General features: G+C 47.2%; 1 protein-coding gene across 1 annotated transcript in view; it reads right to left on the reverse strand.

Moving 5' to 3' along the window:
* The window catches only part of PPP2R2B (protein phosphatase 2 regulatory subunit Bbeta), a 99,826-nt gene that overhangs the window by 27,001 nt on the left and 49,125 nt on the right, over positions 1 to 23,700 (reverse strand). Inside the window, exon 3 of the mRNA XM_022590023.2 lies at positions 22,245 to 22,409. Within this exon, the coding sequence (XP_022445731.2) occupies positions 22,245 to 22,409 (165 nt within the window). The remainder of the gene's footprint in view (positions 1 to 22,244; positions 22,410 to 23,700) is intronic.

Raw genomic sequence — 23,700 nt, forward strand, 5'->3', positions numbered from 1 at the left:
AAGTGCAAGAACCTTGTTCTTTGTTGGAGTTGTGTCAAAACAGGTGGTGGGCCAGAGGTGGCCTGCAGACCACCATTTACTGACTCCTGATGACTGTGTTTGGCTGGGGGCGGTCTCAGGGGTGCTTCCTATGCTAGACAGGGCAATCAGCATGCGTAAATGCCTGAGGTGATAAATACATTCTGGGGGGACACTGGGACCCTGGGACTAGCAGCACAGAGAGCTCATGTGGGAAGCTGGAGGATGAGATCATCGCTTAGGAAGATTTACTGACATTTACTAAGGCGTGTCCTTCCGGCTGGTACAGGACAAGTTAATGGACTTTGGAGTCAGACATATTTGGCTGGAACCCGTGCCCCACCACTTACAGGCTGGATTGTGTTTGTCAAGTTTTCGTTCCTCTCTAAGATTCAGCTTCATTACCTTGAAAATGCAGACATCTGTTCCCACTTTTGCATGGTTGTAAGAATCCACCTAGCACGGTGTCCAGCACATGATCAGAAGTTAACAAATATTATTAGTGTCACACACTCTTCAACCAACGTGTATTGACTGCCCGGTAGGTGTGAGGCGCTCTGACAGGTATTGGGGTTACAAGAGTGAGCTAGACAGAAAAGGTCCTGTGTTCTTTGGCACTTCCTTCAACAAGGAGTGGGCCCACTTACTTACTTACTTATCATGACTGGAGGCTTTGTTTTCTTCCTTAAAGGAAGAAAAGTTGCTCATTTCCACCTCCTACCCCCCAAGATGTCCACACCTTAATCCCCAGAACCTGTGACTATGGTACATGGCAGAAGGGAATTGAGGTTGCTGACTACTTGACCTTAAAATGGGTCGATCGACTTCCCTGGTGGCGCAGTGGTTGAGAGTCCGCCTGCCGATGCAGGGGACACGGGTTCGTGCCCCGGTCCGGGAAGATCCCACATGCCGTGGAGCGGCTGGGCCCGTGAGCCATGGCCGCTGAGCCTGCGCGCCTGGAGCCTCTGCTCCGCAACGGGAGAGGCCACAACAGTGAGAGGCCCGCGTACCACAAGACAAACAAACAAACAAAATGGGTCGATTATGCTGGACTACCTGGCAGTACCCAGTGTAATGACCAGGGTCTTTCTAAGTGAAGAAGGAGGCAGGAGAGTCAGTGTCAGAGGGATGCAGTGTGAGAGGGACTCGATGGCGATCGCTGGCTTGGAGGATGGAGGAAGGGGCCAGGAGCCATGGGAGGCTGCCTCCAGAATCTGGAAAAGGCAAGAAGCAGACCCTCCGGCAGAGCCTCCACAAAAGAGCCCAGCCCTGCAGACCCAGTGAGGCACACTGTGGACTTCTGAACTGTAAGATGATAACCTTCTACTGTTTTAAGTCACTAAGTTTACCAAGCGTGTGATCATTTGTTATAGTAATAACAGGAAATTAATACTCCTCTTTCCCCAGACTGTCAATAAAGGGAGGGGACAGGGCTTATGAGCTCCCCCCGCATCTCTGGGAAGCTGCTCTTATTTCTCTGGGCTGCAGTGGCCGCTGGCTCCCTGAAGAGGTCCCTGAAAAGCCTGCTCCCTTTCAGCAGCTTCTCCTCTCCAGCTGGCCTAGCAGGCAGACCAGAGAGGGCCGGGACAGGTTTGCTGCTTCCCAGGGAGCTCGTGAACCATCACAGTTCAGCCATCATCTCCTCCCAGCATTCCTGCTGCCACCACTGCGGCTGCTGCACCCACAGGCTGACACAGTCCAGAGAAACTAGAACACAGCAGCTGCCAAGCAGAGCAAGCCAAGCGGCTCACAGACCATCGGGATTTAGCAGCAGAACATGAGGCTGCGTGTGATCCTGCTGTGCGCTGGGTAACTCTTCCCAAAGCAATGCCACGTCCCTGCTCGGACACCTACAGTGACTCCCCATCGCCAACAGCCACCAGTGCCGCCCACTTGGCCTGGCATTCCAGGCCCTTCGTATCAGGCCCTGGACCAGCACCCCAACGTTTCTGCCCACTTCTCTCCTGCTCAGATTCTCCACTGCAACCTGGCTGGCCGACTCATCATTTGCACCAAGGTCAGAGAACTCCTTACTCCAGGAGCCAATCAGGTAGTAAGATAGATGAAGCATGCATGGGTACACAACAGGGAGTGGTAGGGACTGTGGCAAACTAGTGTCTACGCCCTGTTTCCACTCAGCTCCAGCTGCCTGCTGCCACACAGGAATGTGGCTCCAGCATTGCCACATCATCTCAAAGTCTACATTTTTCTGAGGAACCCTGATGTTTCAATGTTAGTAAGTAGTTAAACGTTTTAGGTATGTGCTCAAACACAAGCCACCTGTAAGCCATACGGGCTGTAGTGTGTGACCTCTGTTTTACATGCTGCAATAATGATGCCCGATGTTTATGGAGCATTTAGCATGTGCCAGGGCTTGATCCATGCTCATTCCCCTCCCGTCTTAGTTTGTGCTGCTATTACAGAACACCATAGACTGGGTGGCTTACGAACAACAGAAATTTCTCATACTTCTACAGGCTAGAGATCTGAGAGCAGGATGCTAGCATGGTCTGATTTTGGTGAAGGCCCCACTCTGGGATGCAGGGGATCATTTTCTTATTGCGGCCACATGTTGTATTCATGAGGGTCCTTTCGACCTTCATGACCTAATCAGCTCCCAAAGGCCCTGCCTCCTAGTACCATGACATCGGGGGTTAGTATATCAACATAAATTTGCGGGGGATATACAATCAGTCCAGAATACCATTCTTTCCCTGCTCCCCTGTTTCTCTGACTCCTGTTCAACCATCAGGGCTCACTGTCTCTTCCAGGAAGACTTCCTTGACCACCTCAGCCCACTACATCCTTTCCTTCCCCTTACTGGTTAATTTGGTCACTCTCCATACTTCTCCCTGTTATTAAAAATATATATATATATATTATATATATATATGCAATATATATAAAACATATATATGTTCAGAACTTACAGGTAATCCTAGTTCAGGGAATGGGATCCACAGAAAGGTGGCACTAGTGATAACAACAGCACGTGCTCCCTGACAGAATGATTTTCATTTCACAGCTTGGAGAGACTGGGACCTGTGCTCCCTGGGTGAGGACAGTGTCCTAAGGGCTCCTTAGCTCTGGGTTAGACCTTTCTCATGAAGGAGCTAGAATCTGTGATCTAAAGAGAGGGGAGGCAAGAACCTGTTTGGCTCACGGCTCGCCTGTCACTCTAAAGGCTGAACTTGGGCTCACATCCACAGGTAAGTTTATTCATGGGGGGCCTGACTGTCCTTCCTTTGTGAGGATTAATCATTTATTAGCCCAGTGGGGGCAGGTGTCTTTTTGAGAACTGTCATTCTGGAAAGATACTGATCGAAGGAGGGCTCTGAGCATCTTCTCGCCAGCTGGCAGCAGGAAAGGACGGCTCCAGTCCAGACAAGATGAGTTGGCAGTGGGCGTCTCGACAGGAGCCTAATGAAGAAATCTGGTAGCAGTGAGGCCCAGCATTACAAGCCCTCATATTTGGTCTTTCACTCCGTGATAACCCTCTCTCTGTCGGGGGGTGGGCGACAAAGGTGTCCATGGGGTTGTATACCTCCTACTGTGGAATTACGTGTTCCTATAGCCAGTGGGCTCCAGGAACATGAGGCAGTGTCCCCAGGTCCCTGGCTGCGCTCCGTACCTCACAGGTTAGACGTCTTAACTCCCTGCTTTCTCCTTCTCTCTCTCTCTCCCTCTCATAATTTTTTTCCAACAGGAAACTGTGTGCAGCTGCTCCAGGAGAAGCTCGAACTCCCTTGGGAGTCCCTGCCCAGGTGGCAGAGACCGTGTGTGGCATTATTAAGGGTGATTGCTCGGAAGCTGGTTGTCATGGCACCGTGAGGCCAGGGTTGCACTCCCAAGATGCCCCCATTTTCTAGGCTGTCTACATAATCACTGCAATGAGAGGCATAAACACGGAAAGGGAGAGGGGAGCAGCTCCCTGCTGGCAGTCATCTCCGTGCAAAGCCGGGAGAGGAGGGTCCATCTCGGCATGGGCCAAGCACTGCACGGAGGGGTGCTGGTGTGGGCTGGTCACTGCCTGTCTCCTCATGGCTCTTGTGCGTGCCTCTGTGCTCCCAGCACCGGCTTTCTACAGGCAAACATTACTCCTAACTTAGGGACAGTCAGTGCTGTGCCTGAATGCTCCTGGAACTTGCATCCATGGAGGGGCCAGAGCTACCGTGTTGGAGCAGGTGGAGCCATTGCCTCCCATCCACCGGGCCCTGCGCTAGACTCTTTACGTGTGTGATAGTCCGTTCCGCTCTCACAAGCTGCCTGCTTTACAGGTGCAGAAAGTGTATTGGGAGACACATATCACATTTTACCGATGTTAGATCTTTTCTAAACGTCTCATTCATTCAGTATGCTTTAGTAGCCGTGATACATCAGAGAGTCATCTGGCTTTGTCACAGGCCAGGAAGAGGCAGAGCTAGGATGTAAACCTAGCTCTGGTTCTATAGCCCACTACTGTCCCCCCATGCTGCATCATTTCTCCTCCAGTCCCATGTTTAGCAAGGGTGACCCCTTCAACCTGGTGCTCACAGGCAGAGGGAGCCCCCATCTCCGAGGGCATGGTCCCAGTAAAATGAATTGAATCGGTCTAGGGCTTAAACCCCCTGATTTGGACTTCTTCATCAGGTGTGTGTCCTCACCAACCACAGAGAATTAACCAGAGCAGAGATGTCTCTTATGGACCTAACATCAGGCACCAGGGGCGACGTGGAGAACAATCTTCAAATCTGTTGATCACCTAATTACCTGCTAGGCCCTCCCACTGGCTCCAGACATACCATCATCACTTCGAGGCCTCTGGGACCTGAAGGCTCTGGACTCGGATGCAGAGAGAAGACACATTTTGTAATCACTGGAGAAAATAAAGGCTTTATCTCTCAGCGAGCACTTCTGCTGAACGACTTGGTCATGGGGAAGAAGGCACCGTCTGTGCCCTGTTCTCATTTTGAATTTGGCTGAAGAGTAAGAGATCTTTCCAGCTCCACTGTTGCTCACACCCTGCACTTCGGGTCACCCGCCTCAGGTGATCAGGAAACAAGCGAACCATAGCGTGTTGATTTCCTGAAGGCCAGACTCCGCCAGTGAAATGCCCGTGCTGTTCTCGGCTCTCCCGGGACCTGGCCTATCCAGCTACCTCCCAGTTGGGCCCAGTGAGGCAAAGACGGGAAGCCGTCCTAGGCACTGTCTATCAACAGCTTCAACCACGGGCTTTACACCTGCGTTTGAATCTCGGTTCCACCCTCGATTCAATCCTTGACTTCATGTAAATTACTTGCTTTTTTGAGTCTCCGCTTTCTCATCTGTAACTCTGTGCTCCTGGATTGTTGTGATAAGAATAAAACACTCATAAATAAATACGGACTGCTTACTGTGGGCCAGGCATTAACTTGCTGAATCCTCACCACCATCCAATTACGCAGGCTCTGTTACTGTCCCCATTTTATAGAGGGAGACACTGAGGCTTAGAGAGAGAGGTTAAGTTCAAGTCCAAGAAGTTAAGTTCACACTGGGTTTGTCTGACCCTAGAACCAACACCACTGGCCACAACAGCATGCAGGGTATCCCCTGCTTTTCAAATGTTTGCCTTTTGCCACTTTGCTTTTACAAAAGACCTACACTAGGATCTGTTTTCGCTAACCTAACTAAAAGAAATCCGAAGAGAATTTTCACTTTGAAGAAAAAAGCTAAGACCCGATGCCTTCATTTACACACAGTTTAAGAATCACAGCGCTAGTGTATTGTGAGACACATACCACATTTTACCTGATGTTAGACCTTCTGTGCACATGTCTCACTCATTCGTTCATTCAGGATGATTTAGCAGCCATGATACGTCAGGCACTATCCCCAGAATGCTTCTACTACTTAATAACCTTCCTAGTGGGCTAGCGACCATGTGTTTTGTAGTTTTGTGCTGTTACAATGATATGAACACAGAAGATTCTCGGTAAACAGGGACTGAAAAATGCTACTTTGGGGAATACCTAGGATACACTGAGGATGACGTTTGCCATCACAGTTCATTTCAACAGCTAACACAATGTCCAGCACAAACACTATTTGGTCAGCATTTTCTCTCTTTGGTGTTGGGAATCTAAATTTCGCATTCAATTTAAAATGAACTTTATATCAGATACCTTCCATAATTTCACAGCCTCTTGTCCCACCATGGTAAGTACACCGAAGCAGTCAGTGCATCTTATAAGGCTGTCATCCCATTGTGTTTAGCACAATACCTTGCACACACTTATCGACAGACTGCTTGCTTTGTTTGATCTCACCATCTTTTTCCTAAGCTTGATGATCCCATGTATCTCAGATGTAACCCTTCAATGACAATTTCACTACATTATAGGGGTTTTCAAATGACACCAAAATTTTAAGATTAAGTCGACCCCGGGGATTAAGGATGACCATCTAGGAGATAAATCCTATTTAAATCCTTATGTTCAGGTTAAAGATATAAGAGAAGATAAAAGCAAGTATCATTTTAAGCCCCCTGGGGGTGAGCATTCTCCCGCCCTCTGAGGCCGGCGGGCTGTGCAGGCCAGCAAGTTCTTCGAGTAATTCAGCAGATAAAGGGACCTGCACGCATGGGGCTGGAAGCTGCTTGAGTGGACAGCAGATTTCACAGCTGAGTTACTGATGCCACCTACCGAGCTGTCAAAATAGAATTATGTGAACTGCGAGGGGGGCTCAAATTAGCTGATATACTTAAACATGTGTCAATTACACACGAATGCGATTCCCCCTTCCCTTCTTTATCCTCCAGTGCTGGGCAAGTACTGAAGGTGGCCGAATTCATTACATGAAACAATAAATAAACCCATGATAAACCATGATCTTTATCAGTGTATTAGATTTATCTTTTCTGGGCCTTGATTTCCTCAAGCTGTAGAAAGGAAAAAAGACTCTGAACTCAGAGTTTTTTTCTTTTTTTTTTGTTTTTGCGGTCCGTGGGCCTCTCACTGTTGTGGCCTCTCCCGTTGCAGAGCACAGGCTCCGGACGCGCAGGCTCAGCGGCCATGGCTCACGGGCCTAGCCGCTCCGCGGCATGTGGGATCTTCCCGGACCGGGGCACGAACCCGCGTCGCTTGCATTGGCAGGCAGACTCTCAACCACTGCGCCACCAGGGAAGCCCTCAAAGAGTTTTATGAAGATCAATTATGATAATGGGCGAGAAGGGGTTCTGTACGTGGTAAAGTGTGCAACAGTAAAAGGTACCCATTTAATCATTTTATGCTTTGTTTTTTTATGTGAATCTTCCAGTCCATGGAATTTGTGAGTTTCCTCCCCAGACTGTCCCTCCCCTAGTCTTTGCCAACTCATTCAATGCCCTTCATCGAAACATGTGCTCAGGCCAAAAAGCTAGGCATCGCCCTGGATTCTTCCCTTAACCTCACCTTCCACATCTAGTTTTTTTAAAAGGTCCTGGACCTGGAGATTATGCTCCTAAGTGAAGTCAGTCAGACAGAGAAAGACAAATATCATATGATATTGCTTATATGCAGAATCTAAAAAAAAATGATACAAACGAACTTATTTACAAAACAGAAATAGACTCACAGACTTAGAGAATGAACTTACGGTTACCGGGGGGAAGGGATGGGGGGGAGGGGTAGATTGGGAGTTTGGGATCGACATGTACACACTGCTATATTTAAAATGGATAACCAACAGGGACCTACAGTGGAGCACAGGGAACTCTGCTCAGTACTCTGTAATAACCTAAATGGGAAAAGATTTTGAAGAAGAATAGATGCATGTACATGTATAACTGAATCACTCTGCTGTACACCTGAAACTAACACAACGCTGTGAATCAACGATACTCCAACATAAAATAAAATTTTTTTTAAAAGTCCTGTTAACTTTACACTCAAAATGTAGCCCAAATCGGCCCAATCTGAGTCCAAGCCACTATCACCCCCCTTGCCTGGACCATTCTGATGGCTTTCTAACTCTTCTCCCAGTAACCACTCTTCCTCCTGATGCTTCATTCTTTACATAGCCACAGAGTGATATATTTACAAGTATAACCACGTTACTCCTTTCCTCAAACCCTACCAGATTTTCCTTCTTAAATAAAATAAAAGCCAAATTCCTTGCCTTTGCCTGCAGGGCTACCATGTTGCCTAACTCCCAAGTCCTTTGCATAGAAGCCAGTGAGAATGAGGCCCCTGGGCTGTTGGTGGTGACTACCCTGAGTGTAGAGTCCTCGTGTGATCTGAGCCACCAGCCTCCTCCTCCCATTTCCCCTCTTGCTGCCCCTTCTCACGACACTATAGGTGGCCAAACTGGTCTTCCTTCTGCCCCCTGACTTGCCAAGCACGGCGCAGATTCACAGCCTCTGCATTGCTGCTGCTGCTGCTTCTCCAGAAACACTTTTCACCAAATCTTGCCTTATCGTATTTACCTATGTGTTTGCTGTCTCTCTTAATCTACCTGGATAGAGTGCCATGGGGGAAGGAGGTACCATTTTCTTAGTGCCTGGAACAGCACCTGGAACATAGTAGCAACAAGAAATATTTGTTGAATAAATGAACAGTAGGTGGATTACCATCATTTCATAGACCCACTTCCCTTTGTCTACGAATTCCAAAGCGTTCCAAAGCTAGGAATGAGTGAACGCAGATGGGGTAAGCCACTCTTTGGTGGGAGCCTCTTCATTTGTGTAAAGAGAAGCACTGAGTGGGTACAAGTTTATCAAACTGCGTGACTCTAGTTGTTCTACAAGCATTTATTTAGCACCTTCACTATGCTAAGCGTAGAAGGGAAAAATAAACAGCCTTAGCCATCCCGGAGGAAAACCATTTAGTGGGACAGAAGCGGAAACAGGTCATTTCAACCTATCATATCAGTGCTCTGATGGAGGGTACTTAGCCTACGTGGCGAAACTTGAAGAGTATGATAGGCAGAATAATGCCTTCTCAAGGATGTCCATGTTCTAATCTCCAGAACTCATGAATGTGTTCCCTTTCTCGGCAAAGGGGAATTAAGATTGTAGGTGGAATTAAAGTTGCTCATCAGCTGACCTTAAAGTAAGGGGATTAGCCTGGATCACCTGTGCGGGCCCACTGTAATCACGATGGTCCTCATATGTGGACGAGGGAGGCAGAAAAGGAGAGTCAGGGTGATAGGGCAGGAGAAGGGTTTGTCCCACTGTCCACTTTCAGATGGAGAAAGGGACCATAAGCCAAGGAATGCGATGGCCTCAAGAAGCTGGAGAAAGCAAAGAAACAGACTGTCCCCTTGAGCCTCCAGAAGGGAACACAGCCCTCCTTACACCTGGATTTTAGCCAGTGAGACCCATGTCAGTCTTCTGACCCACGGAACTATACGATGACAAGTTTATGTTGTTTTAGTCACTAAGTTGGTGGTCATTTGTTACAGCAGCCATAGGAAACTCAATACAAAAAGGAAGAGGTGAACTTGGATGTCCCCTCTGGTGGGAAGAGACAGGCTATTGTAAGACCCATCCTGCCCTGGCCAGAGCCCTCCCTAGGCTCTGTCAGGGCAATGTCCCTCCCTGGGGAAAATTTCTCCTGGGTATCCCCTGGACTGGCGTTCTCCTGAACCTCAAATTGCGAATGCTCACCCGGTGTCTGTGACTGCTTTGCCAGTGATGGCTTGTCATGGACCGTGATGACAGGTAAGTGGCCTTGAGACGTCCCAAGCCCAGAGCAGCCAGAGCCACCTATAACCTCATGGCCAACCTTTCCCGTTCTGTGTGTCTCTGGGGCTGCAGCCACATGCCTGAACCAGTTTCAGCCTCTGCTGCCTTCTTATCTAAGACCTCCTGCGGGGGAGAGGGCGGGACCTGGGACAGTGGCAAGTGCTAATGAATGACACTTGCCTCCAAAATTAATAAGCTTTCTTGTTCTTAGGAAAATCCACTCAACTGGAGTCTCCAGGATGACTAATTGACAGAACTGGTTAAATTAATCAAAAATGGAAATGAGGAAGGGGGAAGGGCTTCTATTTATACTATATGGTTTGGGCCTTGCCTGTTCTGCTGCTAATTGCTGCTAAGCTTGAATGGGGTAGACGCTGGACTGCGGCAGCGGGTGGGTTTCCGTGAATTCTGCTGCTTGTAGCAGGGCTCTGGCTTTTCTCCAGGAGCAGGGGCGTGGGTGTCTGTGTGTGTTTGTAATCCTGTCATCAGGATTTTTAATAAAATTAAAAGCATTTTTAATAAAGGGCCTTATCTTTTTAACCTAACCAAGCCCCCCTGAAATAAACACTGTTAATTACACCCCCAATCAATACTGAACCCCTTCCGAAGCTGTCCCAAACCTCAGAGGTTTTAAGATGCATTGCAGCGGCAGCCTCAGCTGATGCCTTTGGACACATTCTATCAGAGCCCTGGGGAATGAGCTGTAGGTTTATGAAGGGATCTAGTGGCCTATAGAATCAGGACTTGGCAATTAAGTTTGTAGATGAAGGTGATGGATGAGATAGTGGATTTCATGTTCTGTGCAAGGGCAGAGTTAGTGCTGCCACTGGAAGCTGTTGGGCTGAGGAATCCAGCTCATGGGGATTATATAAAATGGAGTCCCGTGAAATTATCCTTGCGGATGTTAGAAAAAGATCACACTCTTTCTTCTGCTGTCAAATACCCAGGAGAAGAATTCATTCTTCTCATTCTTCTCCCAGAAGCAGACAGACCCGGGTTCAAATCTTGGCTCTTTCACTGTGATCTGTGGCAAGTTTCTTCACCTCTCTGTGCCTCCTCTGTAAACTGGGGTTACTAAAACCAATCTTCTTCGGTTGCTATGAAACTTAATTGAGACCTAGAAGAGCCCAAAACTAATATCCATCCCCCTCCGCTATACGTACCTTTAAAGGAAAATGGAATTTCTGATTTAGATCATTAGGTTAGGCATCAAACTTTGCCCCGTTTGCATTGGAAACCAAGCTGTTTTTCTAATGACACTATTCACTAAAACACCTCAGACTTTAAAGCCTAAAGTGCTTATACCTTTTCCCCACAACATGGAAAGGTCAGAGCATCTTCACACCAGGCCTATGACAGGCAGATTTAAGTGCACTGCAGGGTTGTGGCTGACTACCTCTGGACAGCCAGCCTGCCTTGGTTTCATCTGAAGGAGGGAATTTCTGTGGCCATTTAGAGCTGCAGATTTGCCAGTGTGGAAGGGCACCAGTCTCACCGGTAGAGCCAATGCAAGAGGACGGGTGCTGCAAGGCTGCCCGTCACCGCCGCTGAGAGGACCCATGGCTCCTCACCCTGGCCAGCTTCACCTCCTGCAAGTCCCCAGCACAAGCCACACCCTCTCAATAGGATGGGACCTGTGGGGCAGGTGAGGAGTGAGGCAGGTCTGGCCAAACTATGATGGAATTAAGGTGCAACTGAGGAATCTGCTCTGTGTCATCAGACACTGAGCATGGAGTTCGCATTTGTGATTGACTTCATCCAGCAAATATGCTTTGGGAACCTAATGTGCCTGGCAGTCTGCTAATTGCTTTTACTTTAACTAATTAATGGCCAAAGATTTCCATGAGACTAAATCGCATGATCACCTCTCTACTCTCATCTTTCTTGACCTCGCAGAAGCATTTGACATAACTGATCCCAGTGTCTTTCTAAATCACTCCCTTCTCTTGGCTTATATGCTTACTCAACGCCACCCCTTGGTTTTCCTCTTACCTCCCTGGCAGCTCATCCTCAGTCTCTTGTAAAAGGCTGCCCCCCTGTTCACCCCAACCCCACTGGCAAATGCTGACGTGCCCTTGGCCTCCATCCTGGATTCTCCACTCCCCTGCATCTACATCTTCTCTCCTAAGTGACTTCACCTTGTCCCATGGCTTTAAAGACCAGGAGATGCTTATGACTCCTAAATTTCTATCTCCAGCCCAGACCTGTCCCCTGACTTCCAGACTCAGGTATCCACTTGTTACCAGGCTTCTCTAAATGTGCGTATCATAGGCATCTCAATCCGGACACATCCAAAAGAGACGTGTGTTTGGTCTTTCCACACCAAACCTGTTCCTTCCTGAGTCTTTTCATCAGTATGTGTTACCACTATACCCTCGGCAGCTCAAAACCAAAACCTAAGTTTTCTCAGAATGCTCCCTTTCTGTCACCTCTCCACTTTCAGCCTCTCAGCAAGTCCTCTTAGCCTTACCGCCTCAGTAGATTCTGTGTCTGTCCACTTATCACGCCATCACTACCCACCCCAGCCCCGGTCAGAGCCACTATCATTTCCTCCCAGACCGTGGCAAGGGCCTCCTAACTGGTCCCAGAGCTTCTTGGCCTGCCAACCCTTATAGCAAATTAAGACCATAAACAGAGTATTCACTTGCCTGCTTAGAACTGTCTACTAGCTTCCAACACACTTAGAATGAAATCCAGGCTCTCTGCCCCGGTCTGCAAGGCTCTCCATGATCTGGCCCCAGCCTGCCTCTTCGGTGTCACCCTCCACCCTGTTTCCCAGCTCACCGATCTCCATCCACTGGTCTTTCTTCTCTTCTTTGAACAAACACGGTTGTCCCTATGTCAAGGTCTTCCTACTTTGACATCATCTCTCTGTTTGGCTCCTTTTGACAATTCGGGTCTCAGTTCAAAGGCTTTCCCTCACCACCCTGGCTACTCGTTAACCCTTTTAATTTTCTTATAGCTTTTATCAGTGTCAGAAATTATCTCACTCATTTGTGTACTAGTATATATTTTCTTTCCTCCCTTCACGCTAGAATGTAAGCTCCCTGAAGGCAGGAATGAATGGATGTTGAATAAGTCTTAGTTGAGCAAGTGATTTCTGGAGTCCTCGTTAAGAGGCACAAGACTGGATCAAACCCCAGGTGTCACTTGTTCTTGGGTGGCCGCAGAGTATCATTCCTCCACTTAGCTAGTTTCCTCATCTGTAAAATGTGACAGATACGAGGATGCCCCCCATAGCGTTGTCAGGACCTTGGCTTACTTTCTGGATATAGTAAACGTCACAGAAGTTCCCTGTGATTATGGCTGCTGACAGGACTACATCACGACTATGGCTGCCTTTCCCCCGTTCCTGCTCTTAGACACGTTTGGAAGGGAAGTAAGAGAGCATCATCTTCACGACCATAACAAACACGGAGCTCTTATCAGTGCCTGGGCCAGGCACTGTTCTAAGGCTTCATGGTGTCTTCTCATTTGATCCTCCCATGCCCCCTAATAAGGTAAGTGCTGCTACTAGTCATATATTATAGGTGAGCAAATTCAGACACAGAGAGGTTAAGTAACCCGGTTAAGGTCACCCAGTTAGGCCGCGGACAGAGACTGATAGTGGACACCATGCTGATTTTCCTTCCCTATCTTGGCCCTTCTCTGAAGTCACTCCCTACTGTCAGTTTAGTTTGACAGAAGGGAAGAAACAAAGCAGACATGTTCTGGGCTGTGCTTACAGGGAACGCTATAGACTGAATGACTGTGTCCCCTGAAATTCGTATGCTGAAACCTAATCCCCAGTGTGGTGGTATTTGGAGAAGGGGGTTTGGGGAGGTGATTAGGTCATGAGAGTAGAGCTCTCATGAACGGGATTAGTGACCTTACGAAAAAGAGACTCCAAGCCTCCCTCACATCCTTCTGCCATGCAAGGACACAGCGAGGGAAGATGGCCATCTACGGACCAAGAAGCTGGTCTTCACCACACACTGGATCTGCTGGTGTCTTATCTTGGGCTTCGCAGCTTCCAGAAATAAGTGTTTGTTGTTTAGGCCATCCAGTCTGTGGTATTTGATTATAGCAGCCCGAATGGGCTAAGACAGGAAATATCATCCTGGGCTCCCCACCCCCTGGCCCGCCCCAGTACCTAAGACAGGTGCTGTCAACGGTGTGTGTAGAGGGAATCTCCTCTTTCTACCCTTGCAGTACCCAGCGGGCTCTCCTGTTATCCACCAAGCTTCTCCCAATTATAGAAGTAAAACTACAACCTTGCGGAGAATCTGGAAAATAGGGAAGCTGCCCGAATTTTGCTGCCCTGACATCATCCCTTTCATGAAGAGCCCCAGTCTTTGTCTACACGTATTCTTCTTCACACTGCTGAATTCAGAGTGGGCTTGTAATCTTGCGTGCTGCTTTAACATTTATCATAGGCATTTCCCCACCTGCTCCATCTTTACCTGTGTTCACAGGTGGCAGGTTACATCTCTATGGACCTTCACAGGAACCTCTTTCTCTAGTCCCACTCCCATTTGAGGGTTCCAACTGCTACTTTTCTTTTTTTCTTAAAATTTTTTAAAAATTTTACTTATTTTAATTGGAGTATAATTGATTTACAAGATTGTGTTAGTTTCAGGTGTATAGCAAAGTGATTCAGTTATATAAATATGTACCTACATATACATATATATATTTTTTCAGATTCTTTTCCATTATAGGTTGTTATAAGATATCGAATATAGTTCCCTGTGCTATACAGTAGGTCCTTGTTGTTTATCTACTTCATATATAGTAGTATGTATCTGGTAATCCCATACTCCTAACCTGCTGCTTTTCTTTCATGCTGTAAAAACAAACTACTTATTTAAGACCCCCTCCCCCTTTTTGAATAGGAAACAGTTTAAGTCCTCTTTGTTCAGAGAGCAAGTATGTTTCGGCACCATGGGAAAGTATCCAGGCACCGTCACCATAAAACTCATGGAGATCACGGGGGAGGTGTAGAGGCTCCACATACAGGTTTTTATTGCCCCTGTCCTCTGTCCCCCACCACGTTCAATAAGAGTCACACACACTGTGTGCTCACGACAGGTCAGGGGCTGTACTAAGAGCTGGTCCATGACCACTTTTCACCCTTGCCACCTGGAGGAAAAGATCAGCATTGGCGCCTTGCCCAGGCTGCCTGCAACGAGCGGGCCTGGGACCCACACCTGGAGCTGTCAGCTCCAGGGACTGTGCTCTGGATGACTTTCAGGTCTTCCATTAGGGGCTGAATTGCGTTCCCCCTCCCCAAATTCTTATGTTGAAGTACTAATCCTCAGTGCCTCAGAATGTAACCATATTTGGAGGTAGGGTCTTTAAAGAGGTAATTAAATTAAAAAATGAGGTCATGAGGGTGGAGCCTAATCCAATACGATGAGTATGTTTATAAGAAGGGCAGTTCTGAACACAGACAGGTGCAGAGAGAAGATGATGTGAAGACACAGGGAGGAGATGGTCACCAGCAAGCGAAGGAGAGAGGCCTGGAAGAGATCCTTTCTTCACAGCCTTCAGATGAAATGAACCCTATTGATACCTTGGTCTAGGACTTCTAGCCTCCAGAACAGGGAGACAGTAAGATTTTGTTTTTCTAAGCCCCCCAGTTCATGGTATTTTGTTATAGCAACTCTAGTAAATGAAAACACCTTCTTTCATCTGTCTTTTCCCATCTGCCTGCTTTTCTACCGCAGTTGTTCAGTGAAGCCCCATTTGTAGCTGGGTTGGCAATGCAGGGGTTGGTAAAATAAAGTCCCTGTCCTTATGGAGATTACATTCTAGTCAGGGAGACAGAGGAAGAAAAACAAACATCTATAGCTGAGTACTAAGAAATACATAAAGAAATAAAATAGGGTGATGCAGTAGAAATAGGGTGCAGATGGGGGGAAAAGAGAAGTCCTCTCTGAGGAGGTGATAGTTTCCCAAAGACCTACAAAATGAGAGCAGTCTAAACAAGGGAGGGCCTGGTGGGAGAGCATTCCAGGTAGGGGAAGAGCCTGTGCAAAGGGCCTGAGGCACAAAGGGCTTGGTGTGTTGAAGGCACAGGAAGCAGACCAGTGTGGCCAGACTACAGGGAACTGAGGATGGGAAGGTGGACAGGGACCAGATTCCTGTGGGTCTTGGAAAGGAGTTTAGATCTAATTTCTCTCTCATTCCCTTGGTTGTCATTCATCACACCTGGCCAGTTTCTTCACTCAACTCTCAGTACTCACGCATTAAAAGGGAACAGCAAGATTCAGGCCAGCCGCTGCTGCTGCCATCAACACCCTATTGTTTCAGCCATTAGAATCTCAAACTGCAGATACAACCCTTGTCATTACTGCCAGAAGCGATAGAAAAAAACCTGAGAGATGAGGAAGAGAATCATCCTTTCCAACCCCTGCTGAGTATGCAGAGCGAGGGACGTATGGAAATTAATATATGCAGCTCTGATAACACGGAACTCCTCGGCATTTTGATTAAACATTGATGGTTGTTAAATACCCTCCTTCTCAGAGTTCATCTCCGAAAGCCAATGTTGCTTTTCATTTTGAACTCTGATGAACTGTCTCCATTCCGTTCGCACACCCGGGCTGAACCGTGGTCGACAGAAGGCTGGTATCGGAGGAGGATGGAGAAAATCAATATGAAATGTCAGGTGCGGGGTCAGATTGAACTTGTTTTCCCAGCTGGCGGGAGCTCGGGCCGCTGCCGCTGCAGCAGCCAAACAAAGGGAGATGCACACTGACGAAGGTCGGCACTTTGGACGAGTCAGGAAAATGAATTTCGTTTGCTTCTTAATTAGATTAGGAGGCTGGCGGCTGGCAATTCACAGCACTGCTGGTGTCGGGATGGGGCGTGGGGAGGCAGGGGTCTGCAGGTGGCCAGCTAGCTCCCAGCCTCCCTAGGGACTGTCCCCTGGGCTCTACTTCTCAAGGGCTGTGTGGGACCAAGGCTGCAGGGAGAAGCAGCCCCCAGGGGGTTCCTGGGTGCGAGGGCTTGATGACCCTTCCCAATATTTTCCCCAGGGAACGTCTCAGTCTTTAGGTAGCAGCTCGGTGGTCACTGCCTTGCGGTATAAGGTCCTTGTCACATCCCCTCACGACACCACAAGACTCTTTTTCGTACCACTTATTACAGTCACAATGTCATTATCTATCTGTGATTCTCTGATGAATGCGTCTTTCCTCCTTAGACAGTGTGATAGTTCATCTTATGCGTCAACTTGACTGGACCATGGGCTGCCCAGATATTTCGTCAGACATTATCCTGGGGCTTTAGGAGGGTATTTTTGAATGAATTTAACATTTACATTAACAGACCGAGTAAAGCAGATTGTCCTCCCTAATGTGGGTGGGCCTCATCCAATCAGTTGAAGGCCCGAATAGAACAAAAGGCTGACCCTCCTCCCAACAAGAGGGAATTCTCCTGTGTGACTCCTTCGAGCTGGGACATCAATTTTTTTCCTGCCTTCGTGCTTGGACTGGACCATCAGATCTTCCTGGGTCAAGAGTCTGCTGGCCTTTGGACTAAAACTACCTCATCGGCTCTCCTGCAGCCCCACTGAAGATCCTGGGACTTGTCAGCCTCCATGATTGCATGACCTTAATTGTTATGAATACTTAAAACAAATCTTTCACATTTATATATACATACACACATGTATGTGTATGTGTATGTGTACATATATGCATATGTGTATATATATGATATATATATATATCTCCTATTGGTGCTGTTCTTCTGGAGACCCTCACTAGTATAGACCTTGAGCTCTAAGAGGGAAGAAAGCAGATCTGGTTTTGCTCACCATTGTGTCCCCAGAGTCTGGTACAGTACCTGACATATAGTGTGTGCTCAACAAGTACTAATTAAATAAATGACTAATGGGGCTTGTGGACATGGAATAAAGTTGGAGGTTCAGGCCTCTTAGAGCTGCAGGTCTGGAACCGGGGGGTACTCAGGAGGCGTAACTGTGGTAACTGCTGCTGCCGTTCACTGTCTCCTGTGTGCCTGGCAGAGGGTTAGGCTCTTATACACTTGAGGACAGTTACTCCTTGGGAAGAGCCAGCCCTATGAGACGGTCTTTATTATATTATTTCTATGTTCAGAGGAGGAACTTGAGATTCAGAGGGATTCAAAACTTGATTGGGGGTCACACAGATGCTGAGCGACAGAGCTGCGTTCTGATTCCAAAGCTTCTTCTCTAAACAATTCTAGTTCCGGAAATGCCTAAGGCCTTATCCTTTTTCCATCTTGAGTTCAGAGTTCACCAAGCCTCCCAGGCAGCTTCCTCCTCACTATCCAGCCCTCCTGTGGGTCTGTCTGACCCCAGAGCCCAGGCTGGTGTCTGCCACTTTGGGTTGTGAACACACCGGGCTTCTCGTGCCATCTCCGGCATCCACTTTGGGTTGGTGGCCCCTCAAGCCCGGTCACACAGCTTATGTCACCTCCCACACAGCATGTCCCAGACTGGTCCTCAACCGTTCACTCTCCTTCAGTTTGGCTTCTTATTAGTCCGCAATCCACACGCCGCTTATGTCAACTCTCAGCATAAATTTATTTATTGAATCAATATTTACTGAGCACCTGTTTGTGTGTCAGTCCTTTGTGATACAATGTGAGCAAAACAGATCCAGTTCTTGTCCTCAGAGAGTTTACAGTCTAGAGGGGAAGGATATTGAACAAGTAACATCCACGTGTGATGAACACCAATCTCTAATATTGCTTTACATCCCCACAGTTATTTTGAAAGAAAAACGTTTCTTTTTCCCTTTCCTTTCTTTCAATTTCCATAGCTACCATCCTTTTTTTTTATTATTTTTTATTGGGGTATAGTTGATTTACAATGTTGTGTTAGTTTCAGGTGGTCAGCAAAGTGAGTCTGTTATACATATACATATATCCACTCTTTTTAAGATTCTTTTCCCACATAGGCCATTACAGAGTATTGAGTAGAGTTCCCTGTGCTACCATTCTTCTCTAGGTTATGAATTTCCATTGTATTGAGACTAAAGCAAAACCTTCTAATTCTCCTATGTTTCTTCCCACCACCACTGTGTTAATCTTCCATAAAACATAAATTCTATAGCTCTGTTCTCCAGCCAAATGATCTCCAATTGCTCTCCACATATTGGAGCTGCGCTTCTCAAACTGGGGCACATGTATGCATCCTTAGAGGTCAGGAAGGAGGACGATGTGGGGGTGCACCATGTGGTATAGGAAGCCATAGATAAATGCTGAATTTTTTGGAAATGTCAATTTTGCTTGAAATTTGGGGATGGGTAGAAATGTAATATTTAAATTAAATGGAAAGTAGTCATTTTATGGGAATAAAATATAAAATCCATGTGAAATTTTAAGATGACAAAATAAGACTTCAAAGAAAATCCACCGTGGTCAGCACCTCCCCTGGAGCCTCAGGCCTCTGTCAGGCATGTGCAGTTTTGCCTTTGCTGAGAGGCCGGGCCACCCAGAGCACATCAGAGAGGCTGGATTGCCTTTTGGTGCCCTTCCTGCAGAGCAGCCAGGCTCACAGCCTGGGTCTGGGAGTGCTGTACTTGGTGGAAAAGTTTAAGAAGGACTGGCTACCATAGGAGCCAGACTCTTGAGTATAGAGCAGGTACTCAATGAATGAATGAATGAATGGATGCAGGCATAACTTCTGATTCTGACCTTCAACGACTGACTTGATATAAACCATCATCCCTATTTGACCTCTTTTCCTCCATATTCCCCTTTTAACCCAAGCCCAACACTTCTTGCTCTTTAAAGGTTTCATGTCATTTCCTAACTTCAGGCTTTTGCCCATTCTTGTGTGTACAACCCCAAACACCCTTCTCTCTAGTTCCTACCTAACCAATTCCTACTTGTGCTTCAACACTACCACTCAAGCCTCTGCCTCCCCTGTGGGGTCTACCTCCAATGTCCCTCTCTCCCCCCCTTCCCCAAATATCCCAACTCCTAATCGCCTCTACCACTCATTTGGGTGTCCTGGGTACATCTTGCCTCCCCAGCCAAACGTGAAATTCCTTGAGTGTTAGGAGATGTCTTACCCTTTCCACTGCTTAACAGTAATGGATACATCATAGATACAAGAAGATCATGCTGAAGGATTGCCAATGAATTTTAGTCTACATCTGTGATTCTCAGCTGGGAGCAATTTTCACCCCAGGATACATCACAATGTCTGGAGACATTTTTGGTTGTCATAACTGGCCTTTGCTGCCTGCATCTAGTGTGTAGAGGCTGGGGATGCTGCTACACATCCTATGATGCATAGGACAGCTACCTCCCCCAAAGAAAGGATCGGGTGCCCCCAATTCAATAGTGCATCGTTAAGAAATCCTTGCGTACGTTATAGAATCTTCCTAACCTCTTTTCTTGACTCTTTGTTCTCCCAGACAGAACCCAACCTCCATCCTTCTGCCTTCAGTCTAAGCAACTTCTCCAAAAAATAATTCCAATCAGTCCCCTGGTTACTCTAGTGGCTGTTCACTGACTTTGAGAGAAAATTCAACTCCATTATCATGTTATGACCTTTCATGCCTCAGCACCTTTGCACGTGCTGATCCTTCTGCCTTGAACATTTCCCCCTTTTTGGCTTATAAGTAAGTATTGCTCAAAGATCAATACCGGCACAGATACCAGCAAACATCGATAAAGCATCTATCATGGGCCAGGTACTGTTTCAGGTGCTAGGGAAACAGCAGTGAACAAAACAAAGTAAGTCCACACCCTCAAGGAGCCAACAGTATAGATCGGTACTCTTCAAGAGAACCTTCTGCAATGAAGGAAATCTTAAATCAGCACCGTCCAATACGGTAGCTACTAGCTACACAATGGCGATTGAGTACTGGAAGTGTGGATCATCTGAATTGAAATCTCCTGGAAGCATAAAACACACTTAGTATGAAACAACTCATTAACAATTCTTAATAGTTATCTCATCTAATCCCCATGACACACCCATGAGGTGGATGTTATTATCTTACCCATTTTACATATGAGAAAACTGAGGCTCAGAAAGGTAAAGGAAAGTTGGACAAAGTCAGGAGGCTAATAAGGGGTGAAGACTGCCTTTGACCTGGGTCTGTATGACTCTGGAATCCACACAGTCTACATCCCACTACACTAGACATACCAGCTCTCCTGTGCAATACTCCTCACGGCGAATGAGCAAACAGAAATGATCAAAATGACCCAGATATTCACACCTTTCCTAGCCATACACCTACACAGAGAGTCATCACATCGCTCAGGTCCCATAGGAATTAAAATCGAAAGCTGAGGCTGTGGGAGAAAAAGGTCTTCACTCCCGGCTGTCCAGGCTGTAGTGGCAGAGCGGCACCCGGCAGAAGGTGCTGGCCAGACAAACAGCTCTCATGGCTCCTGAACATCTTGGCAGCTGCACGGTATTTAGTCTGACACTGGACATGGGTGACCACTGCCCTCTAGGCACCTTTACTCTGGGGAGTTCTGTCTCCTAGAAAACCTCCCTGCTAGCTCCAGGCCCCTTCTGGCTACCACAGCTGACTCTTGCTTCACCCGCTTACATCGGTCTTAGCCTTTGGCCCCCAAGCACTCAGCCCCCACTAGTTCGGAGCTGCTTTGCTCAGTCAACGCCCTGAAAACTCCAGCGTCATCCCAGGGCCTGTCAGCCTGGTGGACTTTATCCCATCCCTTCTCTCTGAAGCCCTTCCCTGGTGCCCACTAGAATCACTGGGCCTTCTAGGGTGCTGGTTCCCAAAGCCTCACTCTCTCCAAGAAGCCACTAACCCTTTCCCCCAGCTGCTATTTGTTTTTTAAAGTTGAGGTATAATTGACATATAACATTATATTAGTTTTAGGTGAATAGCATAATGATTTGATACATGTATATATTGCAAAATAATCACCACAATGAGTTTAGTTAACATCCATCACCATGCATAGTTACAATTTTTTTTTTTTTATGATGAGAACTTTTAAGACCTATTCTCTTAAGAACTTTCAAATACACAATACAGTGTTAATTTAGTGTCCCCAGTTGCTAGTCTTGACTCCTGTATATTCTCAGCCTCGCACACTGTCCGGCAAGTCCAGTTAACTCTACTGCCAAGATCTGTCCAGAACCTGTCCACTCCTCCATTTTCACACCCTGCCCTTATCCAGGTCACCTGCATCTCCTGCCTGGATATCGCAACCATCCCCTAACTGGTCCCCCCCCACTTCTACTCTGCAGGTTCATTCTCCCCAAAGCAGCAAGAGGAATCTTAAAACATAATTCAGATCATGTCACAATGTTACATGACAGGGCTCATGTCTTGTTCATCTCTGTATTCCACAGCCGGAAGCCAATGTTTGTGGGATTGGACGCGAGGTTTCCTCTTTATCAAAATACCAAACATGGAACTGACTCCCGGGTCAGGCCAACACGTGTAGTTTCTTTACTCCCAGTGTGTCTGAGGTGGGAAAGGAGATCAAACCCCTCCAGGCCCTCCCCCTTCTCCTCCCACATGTCAGGGGCCAGTGGCCCATCCCTGCCACGAGCCCTGGGCTGCTGGCTACTCACATTTGGTGTGCCTGTCACACAGGGCCGACGCCCGCATGTCACACAGCCGGATTGTCCCTTTGCTGCTGCTGTACACGAAGGTGTTGCAGTGATGGGGGTGGAACTCGGCCGCTGTGATCACCTCTGTGAGCTCCTCCATGTTGGCTGGCTTGATGTCGACGATATCTGGCACAGACGAGTCAAGGAGGGGACCAGGAGAACGGGGAGCCTTGGGGGTAACTGTAGCATCACCGCCTTATTTTACCGTACCATGTTAGCAGTGAGCACACACGGGGGATCCTCATCATAACTCTGTGAGCAAATAGGCAGGTATTAGTGGTCCCGGGCAGATGAGGCCCAGGGTTACCCAGTGGCCATAGGTAGCACTAGAACTCAGGTCTCCCTGGCTCCTTATCAGGATTTCATCCCTCATAACATGTAGATGCCCCATCACATCAAAGTTACCTGCCCATGCAATCATGCTAAAATGTATCAAGCTGCAAAGGCTTTCATTTCTCATTTTACAACAGTGGTTAAGAAACCAGCCCCATGCCAACTAAATAATCCAATATATTCCAACTAAATAATCCAATATATTTGAATCTTTATCTGAACTCCTGGGCTGATACATGATATCTAGGACAGACTGCAAATCCTCTTCCATGAAATCCCTTCGATGTTTTAAAATAATATGTCGATAATAATAATAATAGCAGCTACCATTTATTGAGCACTGACTATAGGTCAGTCACTGTGCAAAAGCATATCATGTACTTTATTTCATTTAATCCTTATAACAGCTCTATAATCAGCACTTTCTTACCCCCATTATTTCAAGGGGGGAAACGGAGGCTCAGCGTGTGTAAGTAACTTGCCCCAAGTCACATGGCTAAAGAGTGGCAGTACTAGGATTTTATCCCAGGTGCAAGATTTGTACTCTTTAGTAATTACGCAAAATTTCTCTTATTGAAGATATACAGGACCTCAAGTCTCTGTAAGCTGTGATTCGCTTTAGAGCTTATGTGGGAGTTTAAGCATTCAAACGAAGCCATCCAATTGTACAGCATGACAGTCTGAGTCTCCAATGGAATATACCGTTAGTTTTATCATCGGGTTTTTTCCCCCTCAGTATTTTCCTTTCTGATCAAGAATTACTATACCTCTATTTTTAAAGACCACATCCTTGTGTACTGAAATGAAACATTTGGCCTTTCATCTATGACGGTGACCCAGTGGAAACAAACGTCTTCAGTGGGAGTGAGTTTGGGCTGATCCCTTCCCACCTCTACTGAGAGCACGGGAGACATGGGTCCAGGTACGGTGGTACCTGGCTGGGGCTGAGGTGCTGTCCAAGGACCCAGCAACTTCCTGCAAAGGAACAGGCCTTGTGATGTGGATGTTGTGAACCAAAATGATTCTCACTTTTGAGTCACATTTGTGATTTCGCCCCACCTGTATATCACTAGGTAGCATTTTT

This window comes from Delphinapterus leucas, chromosome 3 (assembly GCF_059928025.1).
Source record: "Delphinapterus leucas isolate spDelLeu-1000000601 "Yukka" chromosome 3, BTC_Dleu_Yukka2, whole genome shotgun sequence".
In the NCBI taxonomy this organism is placed as follows: domain Eukaryota; kingdom Metazoa; phylum Chordata; class Mammalia; order Artiodactyla; family Monodontidae; genus Delphinapterus; species Delphinapterus leucas.